Source organism: Euprymna scolopes, chromosome 23 (assembly GCF_053919585.1).
Source record: "Euprymna scolopes isolate OS-2025 chromosome 23, ASM5391958v1, whole genome shotgun sequence".
NCBI lineage: Eukaryota > Metazoa > Mollusca > Cephalopoda > Sepiida > Sepiolidae > Euprymna > Euprymna scolopes.
Genome location: NC_136504.1, coordinates 67,519,215 through 67,531,852, shown reverse-complemented (window position 1 = coordinate 67,531,852; position 12,638 = coordinate 67,519,215). Strand labels below are relative to the sequence as shown.

The 12,638-nt window shown below is 32.6% G+C and overlaps 1 protein-coding gene across 1 annotated transcript in view; it reads right to left on the bottom strand.

Annotated features, from left to right (window-relative positions):
• LOC145245973 (glyoxalase domain-containing protein 5 homolog) overlaps window positions 1–7,517 on the bottom strand; it is a 58,169-nt gene extending 50,652 nt beyond the window's left edge. Inside the window, exon 1 of the mRNA XM_080107762.1 lies at window positions 7,074–7,517. Coding sequence (XP_079963888.1) covers window positions 7,074–7,118 — 45 coding nt within the window. The 5' untranslated portion in view covers window positions 7,119–7,517. The remainder of the gene's footprint in view (window positions 1–7,073) is intronic.
• Window positions 7,518–12,638: the final 5,121 nt, after the last annotated feature.

The window sequence follows — 12,638 nt, the reverse complement described above, 5'->3', positions numbered from 1 at the left end:
TAGGTTCATGTGCGTTTTTGCTGCTAAATGAATTTCGTTGGCGTTCAATTCGTAGGAAAATCATGTTTAGCTTAATTTTTGATTTTTGAGCAATTATTCGGAAAAATAGGTAACTTTACACGAATAGGGAGGATTTTTTTTTCATGTCTGAGTGATCCGTCCATGATTTTTCATTTTAATATATTTTCATAGAAATATTTCTGTGATGTAAAAAAAAACTATTTTCTTTACGTCACAAGTGTCACACTCATACATGAATTCCATAGCTAATACTGACCCAACGGGTTCCAGGTAGTCTAGTATATATATATATTTTTTAGTCATCGACATACAGTCCTGTTTCGTTGTTTCATGAGTTTACGAGTGGCGGACGGATGTTTATTTAAATAGACATTCGGACAGATTAATTACGGCCACCGCTTCCGTAGTAAGGGGGTAGAACTGCCGACTGTCATCACGACGGTTCTAGGTTCGATCCTCGGCTTGGGATAGGTGTTAGTCTAGCGGCACTGATGAGTTGTGAAACAACGAAACAGGACTGTATGTCGATGACTAAAATATATTTTATAAAGCCCCCCTCTTGGGTTGAGCACTATCGTAAATAATCTTACTCGCTGCTTAATTCCGTAGTCAGCTGGGATAGGTGTTAGTCTAGCGGCACTGATGAGTTGTGAAACAACGAAACAGGACTGTATGTCGATGACTAAAATATATTTTATAAAGCCCCCCCTCTTGGGTTGAGCCCTCTTGGGTTGAGCACTATCGTAAATAATCTTAATTTAGCTGAAAAAATGCGAAGCTCGCGGTTTGTTTACAAACAAACGTTTGAGCCCTTTACGAGTGGCGGACGGATGTTTATTTAAATAGACATTCGGACAGATTAATTACGGCCACCACTTCCGTAGTCAGGGGGTAGAACTGCCGACTGTCATCACGACGGTTCTAGGTTCGATCCTCGGCTTGGGATAGATGTTAGTCTAGCGGCACTGATGAGTTGTGAAACAATGAAACAGGATTGTATGTCGATGACTAAAATATATTTTATATATATATATATATATATATATATATATATATATATATATATATATATATATATATATATACACACACACACACACACACGCAAAACTAACAAAATGTAAAAAGCTGGAATCCAAATTGTTATTTCATATTCTGATATATTATGATGATGGATTTGGATATTCAAGCTGTGAAAGCTGTCCTGTAGGGTATTTTGAAAATGTTCCTGAAATCTGCTTCTCAAGTTATCAAATTTGCAAAAACTGTAAATTTTATGATTATTTATAGAAAATGCATCTTACTTTTCTTTTGTCTTAGTATTAGCTTTGCAGCCAGATACATGATAAGAGTTTAAAAAATATATAATGAGAATTTAATTTTTATTGAGGAAAATTTTTAAATCTCCATGAATGAACCCCTCTCCAAGTTCTTCATTATTATCATCTGTCTAAGCTTGTACTTTTTTCATCAGTTGAAGTAAACCTGCTTTTGATCCAAAGAAGTTAACACATGCCTTTTTTCTTTTCTGTTATCACCTAAACTTTTGCCTGTAACTCATAATTTCTGAGGATATATATATATATATATATATATATATATATATATATATATATAATTATAAAATTCAAATGACCTTCTAACAAGTTATGTAACCCACTTTCCGGTTTATGACATTCGGTTGTGCATGCGCGCATAAACATTGACCTATAACAACGTAAACAAATAAACACAAATCGCTTCTTTTGCAGATTTTGACCTGCGCACTGAAATATTAACGTTATTATTTCGAAATTATTATTTAACATGGGAAGAGTGGGGGTGTTTTGCAACTATTCTTTATTACAACTATACTGTCGCTATTTTCTTACAACTAAACAACTTTAACCCGTTGACAAACATAAGAACAATTGTAATAAAGCCTGCTTGTAGTAAAGACTACTACTACTACTACTACTACTACTCTCTATCCGTCACTTTTCCTTCCTTCCTTCGTTCTTTTTTTATTTTTTGTTTACATTTCTAGATACAAAATAGTTGTGTGAGAACGGTGAATTTGTTGACACATCTACTAATCTGTTTCAATATTAGTTTTATTTTATTTTATTTATTTAATTTCTTTTTTATTTTTGAGCGATTATTCGGAAAAATAGGTAACTTTACACGAATAGGGAGGATTTTTTTTTCATGTTTGAGTTATCTGTCCGTGATTTTTCATTTTAATATACTTTCATAGAAATATTTCTGTGATGTCAAAAAAAAAACTATTTTCTTTATGTCACAAGTGTCACACTCATACATGAATTCCATAGCTAATACTGACCCAACGGGTTCCAGGTAGTCTAGTATATATATATATATATATATATATATATATATATATATATATATATATATATATATATATATATATATATATACACACACACACACACACGCACACACGCACAAAACTAACAAAATGTAAAAAGCTGGAATCCAAATTGTTATCTCATATTCTGATATAAAAAATATTATGATGATCGATTTGGAAGCTGTTTCAAATGTATTTGTCAATATGGACAAAGGGAAGTAACTCTTTAGTATCGCGTGAAATATTGAAGCTGTTAAAGCTGTCCTGTAGGGTATTTTTAAAATGTTCCTAAAATCTTCTTCTCAAGTTATCAAATTTGCAAAAACTGTAAATTTTATGATTATTTATAGAAAATGCATCTTACTTTTCTGTTATTAGCTTTGCAGCCATATACATGATAAGAGTTTAAAAAATTGGAAAAACTTCCATATATGGTTTCTGACTCATACATAACCAAATTTTTGTAGATATTTCAGATATACTATCACATATGAAAAATGGTTTTCAACAATATATAATAATTAGTGAGAGTCGCGGCAGTAGCATAAACAATACTGAACACTACCTTCCTTACTGTAGCACACAGTTTCTACATAGTGTTATAAATTCATCGGGAAGTATCTTGGATTATTCCATATGACATTTTCTTCCAACTCATGGCTTAAGCTCTCTAATAAGAGAATAAACAGCTACCACTTAGAATAGTACTTCATAAAAAAAGTGAGCATTGTAAGCAGTTAATAATGCAAATGTAAATGTATATATAACTATCAATTGTCTGATAATAAAGTGTTTTAGGATGAAATATGGAATATGGAATAAAATATATTTAAGAAGAAAAAACTCAACCCAACATCTAAGCCATTTGCATTATAATTTATTTCATCTTGAACAGAAATGTGACCTAATGGCTGGCTATTTGTTTACAGAAAAAGAATGAGAGTGTCCACTGTGTTTTGACTCTGTTAGGGTGAGGAAAGGGGGAAAATATGGAAAGAGGTGTTTACCATTTTCCTGGCCTTGGCTGTGGAACTAACCTTTACTCTATGCCAACCACTCCTCATTTCCTCTAACTACTACATACCCAGAGATGGTTTATCAGCTAACTGTCAGCTGTGGAGTCAAATCCCACTTTGGACCTGGCAGAATTCATACACCAGTGGATTGGCCCTAGTGATCAAGAGTAGAGTTAAAATTATGTTCAACATAAAAGAAATCTCTATTGTAGCTTGTCTATGGGTAAGTGAGATGTTTTAGCGTGCCCGATTTAGTGTCTCCATTTTGGCTTGGCGTGGTAGAGGGACAATTCGGCAGTCACATTTTTATGAAGATTTTATAATTTGTTTTTTAAAATAAGAAAAACAATATGAAAAATATATCGCTTTAACTGTTTTTAAGAAAAATTATGTCTTTGCAAAACTCTTTTTAGTTAATTATTTTCTAATTAATTTTTTAAGGATTAAAAACGTAAAACTATTCTTTAGTTTTTTTTTTTTTTTAAATTAAGAAAAACAATATGAAAAATATAATCTTGTTGATGACTGAATGTTGTCTGTTTTTTGAGTTATGCTTTAAATAAACATGGTTTGAAGTTTTTAATATTTATATATCTTTAACTGTTTTTTTAAGAAAAAATCATATTTTTAAAAAACTCTTTTTGGTTAATTATTTTATAATTCAATTTTTAAAGATTAAAATTTTTAAATATTTTAAATTTTTTTTTAATTAAGAAAAACAATATGAAAATATAATCTCATTGCTGACGACTGAGTGTTGTTTGTTTTTGTGATGTATTTTAAATAAACATGGTTATTTTTAAGTTCTTTTTTTTTGGAAATCAAATTAAAATTTTTTCTTTTAATAATTTTTATTTCAATTTTATTTGAAGAAAGAAATGTCTTCATTTACTGAAATATTTTTAAAAATATAAACAAAACTTTCATTATAACGATGAAGTGTTAATTTGATGCTGAATCGTTTCCCCTGCTGAATCAGCTACACCAGATCAGCCAAGCTGAAATGGCGATGCTGAATCAGTCATGCCTAACATACCAAACTTTGTCTATGGATTCAGACTTGTACACCACTCTGTATATCCTCCTTCAAACAGTCTTTTTTAAATAGAGGGCAGGGCAACCTATACGAATAAATGACAAACAAAATGACTTATTTATTTTTTTTAAAGTGACTCTCTAAAAACACAAAAACGAGGGATAATGACTGACACAAATATGGAGGGGAACAAAATTTCATAATTTAATTTGGAAAACATTTCAGAATTAAGTTGTAGACATGCAAAAAGCTGCATGTCTAATGCATAGGCGCATACTGCAAACGGCAGGCCCGCAATGGGAAAAATATTTAGCTAAGAAAGGAGATCATCTAAGAAATCGGCTAGCCTCTTTGAAAAAGTAATGGCTTCTTGCAAATTAAGGTATATGTTGAGAAAGCAGACCACTGGAAATTCTATAGAATTCTATAGAATTAATTTTCACTCCAGATGATAAACATTTAGGTCAATGGGTTTTATGCCAATAGATTAAACAGCAAATAATTTTTAAGTGGTTTAATTGTGTGGCCTATTACAAATGGTGACATGTGTTTCATGGAGAACAATGATATGAGAATGATACAATAGATGTGGAATGTGAGTCTTAAAGACAGAGCTGAGAGCTCAGAAGATTAAATCTAGATTATATAGGCAGATATGTATAGTGGTATGATGACATTTACAGAATGTTAGGTTAGTAAATGTAGATTAGTTGAGGTAGTAGTGCCAGTTCACAGGAGAAGGCCAAGGAAAATATGGAAGGAAGTTATAAGGATGGACTTGAGAGAAAGTGGAATCAATAAACTCTAGTCAGATAGGTTAGTTTGGAAGTCAATTTCTAAAAGTTGTCCAACACATGCCACATGCCAACATGTAAAACAAACGATAAACCAAAAATGGTGGTGGTGACGACGACGACAATGACGACGACGACGATGATGATGATGATGATGATGATGATGATGATGATGATGATGATGATGATGATACAATTAAGTATCTTTGTTTTTATTGTTTTCAGGTTTAAAAAATATTTGAAACCACAGGAATTTGTTGATGTTTTTTTTAAGGTGTTTGTCAAGGTATATATGGAGTGCTGATAAAGAGCTGCTTAATTAAAAAAAAAAGGAGTGTGATGTAAGCCAGCTTCAGTTGTTGGTGTAAAAGTAGAAACATTATTAATAGACAGAAAATTATACAGATTTCAAAAGTTTAAGCCAATTTTTATCATTCTAAAGACACCCTATAGGAAGCTTAACTCCACAAAATAAAACTTAGCCCAATCCATAACTTCAGTTCTGTAATTTACATTGTCATACATGTAAAAAGAAATCATCCAAATGGATATATGTTTATATCATATACATTAGTTTTTCATATAAAATATGTATAGGCATTGTTGAAATCATTTATGATATGACTCATGACTAATTTTTTACCAGTTTATGAATATTGAAGCAGTTAGTTCCCAAAAATGACTGCCAAATTTTATCAACTAGTCTTGTCTGATGCTCCAAGTGATGAGAGGAAAAAGTAATCCACCATATTAATATGTTTGATTTTTGTGAATTTCTTTTTTCATTTTTATTTTGCAAATATCAATTTGTTTTCTAATTTTTGCAGATTAAATTGTATTTTGGCAGATTATTTTGTAAGTACTATATTCTTTTCTGTTTTTTGCAGATTATTTTTGTCATTTTTATTTTCCAAAGATTAATTTGTTTTCTGTTGATGGCGGAGTGTTGCCACCCTTACATAAGGTTAGTAGTATGTTTAAGGATGGGTATGTTTGAAACAAATAATAAAACTAAACAGTGTTTATTAAAAATGTCATCAGATTAAATGTCAAATCCTTCATATTTTGGCAGTTAGCCGCTTGAATATAGCAAACAATTTAAATAACTTTTATTTAAAAATGATTCTTTATTTAAAAATGATCCTTATTTAAAAATAGTTCCTATCCTATTCCAACGCATTACATATCCTCCATGATATTATTGTACCATCTTTGGGCAAAACAGATATTACACTTTCATCCTGGCCTGAATTCAAAAAGGGTATTTTAGTTCAAGTTTCATGCTCAACATAGCAGCAGCTTTAAATGAAATTTAAAGAAATATTTTCTTTTTGTATTGCATCTTTGGCAATTGGCCAATCCCATCATTTTTATAGATGGTGCAGGGTGATAACATACATGAAACCCTTAGCCTCGAGTGGCCTCCGGGCCTTGATAAGTGGTAACCCCTTTGTAAAAAAAAAAAAAAAATTACTTTACTCTATTATTATGTAGATAATTAATTAGAGCAGAGATTCCCAATCACAGTCTACATAAACTTCAAAAAGACTGCGAAAAAATGTTTTGCTTGCATGTGTTTTCATTGAAAATTTCAAGATTTGTATTTTGAGCTATGAACATAATGAAATTATTTGATTGTTTTACTAAGCTAGAAACAAATATTTGATTAAAAATATATGATTATGGCGTCCATAGATGATAAAAACAAAATAAGATTAGGAATCCCCGTATTAAAGTATAACATTTATTGTATGAACATAAATAAAAAGCTAAATAGTCTCACTGCTCTGGATAAAATAAATATAAAAATTAAAAGAAAAAATAAAATCATCAGACATTTTCTTTTGCCTCACCATCCTGTTAGCCGAGAATAAAGCTGTATGTAATAATCGATACATGTTTAGAAACCAGCACCGCTTGATGTTGCTTAATGTCGAAGATGTGAATTGATATGAAGACCTTTATCAGTTTGAGTCCAACTGATTCCAACTGGGTGTGAACTAATTTCTTGTTTCCTTTGTTGAATTTACAAGTGCTTTTTTTCTTTTCTTTTTTTTAATGTCTTTGTGTATTTAGCCCACTTAGTCCTCTCTCCGGTTTGTCAATCATCTTGAGCAAACATTTGGATAGGGAGAAGGAAGTCTATTTGCGTACTTGAGTGTGTAGTAGTTGGTTTCCATTAAAAAAAAATATAGGAAGAAAATTTATAGAGAAAATCCTCACTTTTATGAAGTAAAGATCACAATTACTTTATAGTAACCAGTAATAAAGTCGCAGATCACAGAAAAAGTCACAGAAAAGTTTCATTTTTTGCTTACAGAAAAATTACAATTAATTTATAATGGTAAGTGATAGACTCACAAAAAAGGTCAATGAAAATGCTTGAATTTGGCTAGGAAAACGTCATAATCTATATATCTACAAAAGTGAAATTGTGTGTGTGTGTGTGTGTGTGTGTGTGTGTGTGTGTGTGTGTGTGTGTGTGTGTGTGTGTGTGTGTGTGTGTGTGTGTGCATTTCCCTACCAAACTACTCTGTCAATTTACAGTTTACAGACCCGAAATGTGACATAAGGGGGTATTGAGATTTGGGGAAATCTTTTTAATCAGTTTTTGGACAGAAATTTGGCTGTCAAGGGGTCCAAGTTTAACGATTTGACCTTTGAAAACTCTACCAAACACCTCCGTCAATTTTGGGTCTAAACACTTGAAATTTTAGATGCATATTCCTTGGACATAGATCAAACTTTTTAATTTGATTTAAACCCAAAACAATAAATGTTAAGAGGTTAAAATTGGGGTCAAAGTTAAAAACATTTGACCTCTGTGGTCTCTACCAAATTACTCAGCCAATTTTTGGTCTAAACATTTGAAATTTTACATAAAGTGTATTCAAACATAGAGCAAGCTTTTTAATCGGTTTTTGACCAAAACTTTGCCTGCCAAAGGGTCAAAGTTTAAAAGGTTTGACCTTTGCGGTCTCTAGCAAACTATTCAGCCAATTTTGGGTCTAAACATTTAAAATTTTACAAAAGGGTTTTCAGGCATGCAGCAAACTTTTTAATCCGTTTTTGGGCAAAAATTTGGCTGCCAAGAGGTCAAAGTTGAAAGAGTTGACCTTTGCAGCTTCTACCAAACTCCTAAGCCAATTTTAGGTCTAAACACTTGAAATGTAAGATGTAGGTTACCTGGACATGAGTCAAACCTTTTAATATATATATATATATATATATATATATATATATATATATATATATATATATATATATATATATATATATATATACAGGGTGGCTGAAAAGTCCCAGTACACTGGCTGAAAAGTCCAGACAACTCATTATGGGGTTTAATTAAAGGTCAAGTTTCTGGTATTAGATACGAAACCATTGATCAGCTAAAGCATGCGATTATTGCAGCTTTTGCTAGCGTATGAAGGAATTCTCTAAAAAAAATGGCACAAAGAACCTGGAGGCGAATGGAATTGTGCAAAGAACAACGAGGGCCAACATACTGATCCCCTAGACCATTAAATTACTCTAGTAATTTTTCTGCTTTGTTTCTAATAAAGTTCTCTTTTTTTGTTGAATATATATGTTTTCTGTGTGTTTCATTAAAAAATACTGTGTTTTATTAAAAATACATGTATAGTGTCCTGGGACTTTTCGGACACCCTGTATATATATATATATATATATATATATATATATATATATATATATATATATATATATATATGCACATAAAGTTATGAACAGTACATAAGGCCCGAACAAAGCCGGGTTGAACAGCTAGTTAATTTATAATAGCCAGTAATAAAGTTATAAGAAAAGATTCACAGAAAAATGTCATATTTTGGCTAAAAAAAAGTCATGATTAATAATCTGTAATAAAGTCACAGGGAAAATATTTAAAGAAAAAGGTTTTGATTTTGTATAGGAAAAAAGGATAATTCATTTCTAATAGTCGGTAATAAAGTCACAAGAAAAATATCTTATAAAAAATCTAAATTTTATCTAGTTATAAACAATCTTAATAAATTTGTGATTGGTAATAATAAAGTAACTGAAAAAAGCTACAATTAATTTATAATGGTTGATAAGTTATCAGACAAAAATATCAAAATCTGTCATAATTTATTTTTAGTACTATAAGCAATTAAATAAATAAAACAGAATAAGTATAACAGTTTAGAGTAATGCAACCAAACACAAAGTCATTTAAAGTTAGGGTTATTGAGGAGAGAGAAATATTCTCTACCCTTCAAATCCGATATTAGTGTTTGTGATATATCAATGCAAAGTTATGGAAGTGGAATGCTGTAGTAAATATAAGCACAGGCTGGAGACTCAGTATGACTGGCTCTAATTTTGCCAGGGCTAGTGCGTGCATCACTTTATTGATACCCTTGAGAAAGGAATGAATCCATACATCTTCCATTCAGCTGCGGATTATTTAATCCATAGTTGGAGATTATGTATGTCACAATCCAGTCGGGGTACCTTTCTGATCACAAAATAGATTGCAGAAGCAGTGCGCATATGACAAGAGACTTTCATGGACTACTGAACACTCTCACACACAAGTTCTCTCACTAACAAAACAAGGGGGGCGCACACACACACACACACACACACACACACAGAATCAAAATTCCTTAAACAAAGAAAATATATAAACATTTTTATACATTCTTCTCTCACACACACACACACACACACACACACACACACACACACACACACACACACACACCACCACCACCACCACCATCATCATCATCATCATCATCATCATCATCAGCAGCAGCAGCAGCAGCAGCAGCATCATTATCATCATCATCATGACTTTCTTACTTACACATACATAAACACATGCAATGCCAGCCAAAAAAAAAATCTGTGTATTTAATTTATCTTTACATAATTCTTTCTCTTAGAATGTTCCTTGGACACATCAAGTGGTGCAATATGGTGCAGAGACATCATCGTTTATTGTCCATTATTAAGTTGCACATATGCATAGTTTGGATTGACATCCAAAATCTTAACTGTTTCGACTAAGAGTTCATATTCTCTTCCACATACATGGCAGCTCAGGAACGCTGAACTTGATTTGGTTAACCATATTGGTATAGAATCGCTAGAAGCAGATTTCCTTTAAAAATCAAACAGACGTTCAGGGGGGGGGGGCGTACAATTAAAGGTAATGGTAAGCGATGGGTGAATGCAGTGGAGTGCTACATCTAGTACCCTTTTCCAACTAGCAATGGGGAGATTGCTTGATTATAAAGCAAGGCCTACCATTTGCCAGATGATACCATTGTATCTCTCCACTTGTCCATTGCTTTGTGGATTAAAAGCGGTCATTCAACTGGTAGCAATGTGCTGTGAGTGTAGGAATTCCTTTAATTAATCAGACATAAAAACAGCACTCAATCAGAATGCATATATGAAGAGTTTCTGAAAATGGAAAATATATTGGTTAAATGTTTCTTAACAGTTGCTGCAGAGACATTTGCACAAGGGTAAGTGAAAGGGAAACAGGAATATTCACCTACTACTGTTAGCAAGAACCGATTACAAGAATTTGTTAGCAAAGGTCCATTAAAGTTTATACTTAACCTTTCAAAAGGTTGACTTGCCTTTATTTGAGGAGGCATTTTGACGAATCTAGGCTTTATCTGAAAACAGACTTGGTATGATCTGGTTACTGCTCTCTCATCATCTACCGAGTATGGCATATTCTTGCTTTTAACACAATGCACCATTCAGGTTACTCCTGGGTGACACAAATCTCTATGAAGAGTATGTAGTTTATCAATAGAGATGGTAGGCAAGCAAATTCAGGATAAAGCGTCCATAACTGCATTTTGTTTTCCTGGATGATATGTTTTGTCATAGCTAAAGCAGGCAAATTATAGCTTCCATCTTGTTATTTTCTCATTTTTTTATCTTGGTTTTGCTCTTTGGGTTGAACATTAAGGAGATAGATTTTTGATCAGTGACAAGTTTAAAATGGTTCCTGAGTAGTAGGTGTTGCTATTTTCAAATAACATATGCTATTTTTAATAGTGTATGCCCTTTTTTTCAACAGAAGAGTGTTTCTGTTTGGCAGATTTTAAAGTTCTTAAGAAGAAGGTCATGAGCCGATCCTTTTCGGTTAGTGAGGTGGCGAGGGCATGTTCAGAAGCATCAGTTTCAACCTTAGAAAGTTAGGGTAAAGTCTATAGCTACCAGCGACAATTTTCTTCTTTAGATAGTTAAAGGCATTCATTTGTTTTTCATTGAGGGGAAAGTGGGTGACTCTAGTCAGAGGATGCAATTTTTCAGAAAATTTCGAAATCCATTTAGAATAATGGGATAACACTCCATTACTCACCAAAGAGAAGTATGGTCTTGAGGTAGAGATAGGTTCACCAATCTTTTGAGTCTGTTGGGGTTGGATCTTACTGGAACGTTGCTTATCACATATCCAAACAAATTCACAAAGCTAAGCAAATAATGGCATTTGTTTTCATTCAGTGTCACACTGTACTTAACCATGCTATTCATTAATTGCTTCAAGTGGTTATCATGTTCTGCCTGATTATGGTCACAGGTAGTGATGTTGTCAATATAGGCATCAGTTCCAGAGTGCTAAATACTTTATAGCAAGCAATCTTGCTTACCATGTCTTCTATATGAGGAAGGGGATAAGTGTCCAGAAGAGTAAATCTGTTTATTGCCTGCAAATAGTCTTTTCTTGTGGTTCTCAGGTGATATTACAAGTGTTGTGGCTCGTTATAGGGACTTGGGGGGGGGGTAGATAATCTTTTCCTTTTGGCATGCGCGATATTTCAGATTTAATGAATTTAGCATACGACAAGCTACAAGTGTGTCATCTTCATTTTACTGCTATTGGACGATAGTCTGGAGTTAGATTCGCAAACAGAGAAGGGTTATTACTAATTGCCATCAATCCACAAATTGCAAGAAGAAGGAGCATTCCCCCAAATGGTATTTTACTGAAGAGTGTTGGCATAAGAAATTATGCCCAAGGATGACGTCACAGCAAAGTTAACCATAACAGCTAGTTTGACATTATTGTACTTTTTTCCAATCAGACTGAGGGATACTATGCAATCCCCAAGAGTAGAGGATGAATGTGCATTGTTAGTCATCAAAATTCTTTGTGGACTAGGGGAAGATTGACAGTCCTAGCTTTTTGACCTTGTCTGGATGAATGAAGTTTTCTGAGCTTCCTGTGTAGATGAGTATACTAACAGACCCGCCTTTAACTTTCCCACACAATAATGAGTGAGATAGACTGTGTAAAATTTTAAGATGGAATAGAATAAGCATGAATAGATTCATTGCGATTGATAAAAGCTGCTGCATGGGATCTACAGACATGAGCAAAATGTATTTTCTTTTTATAATTC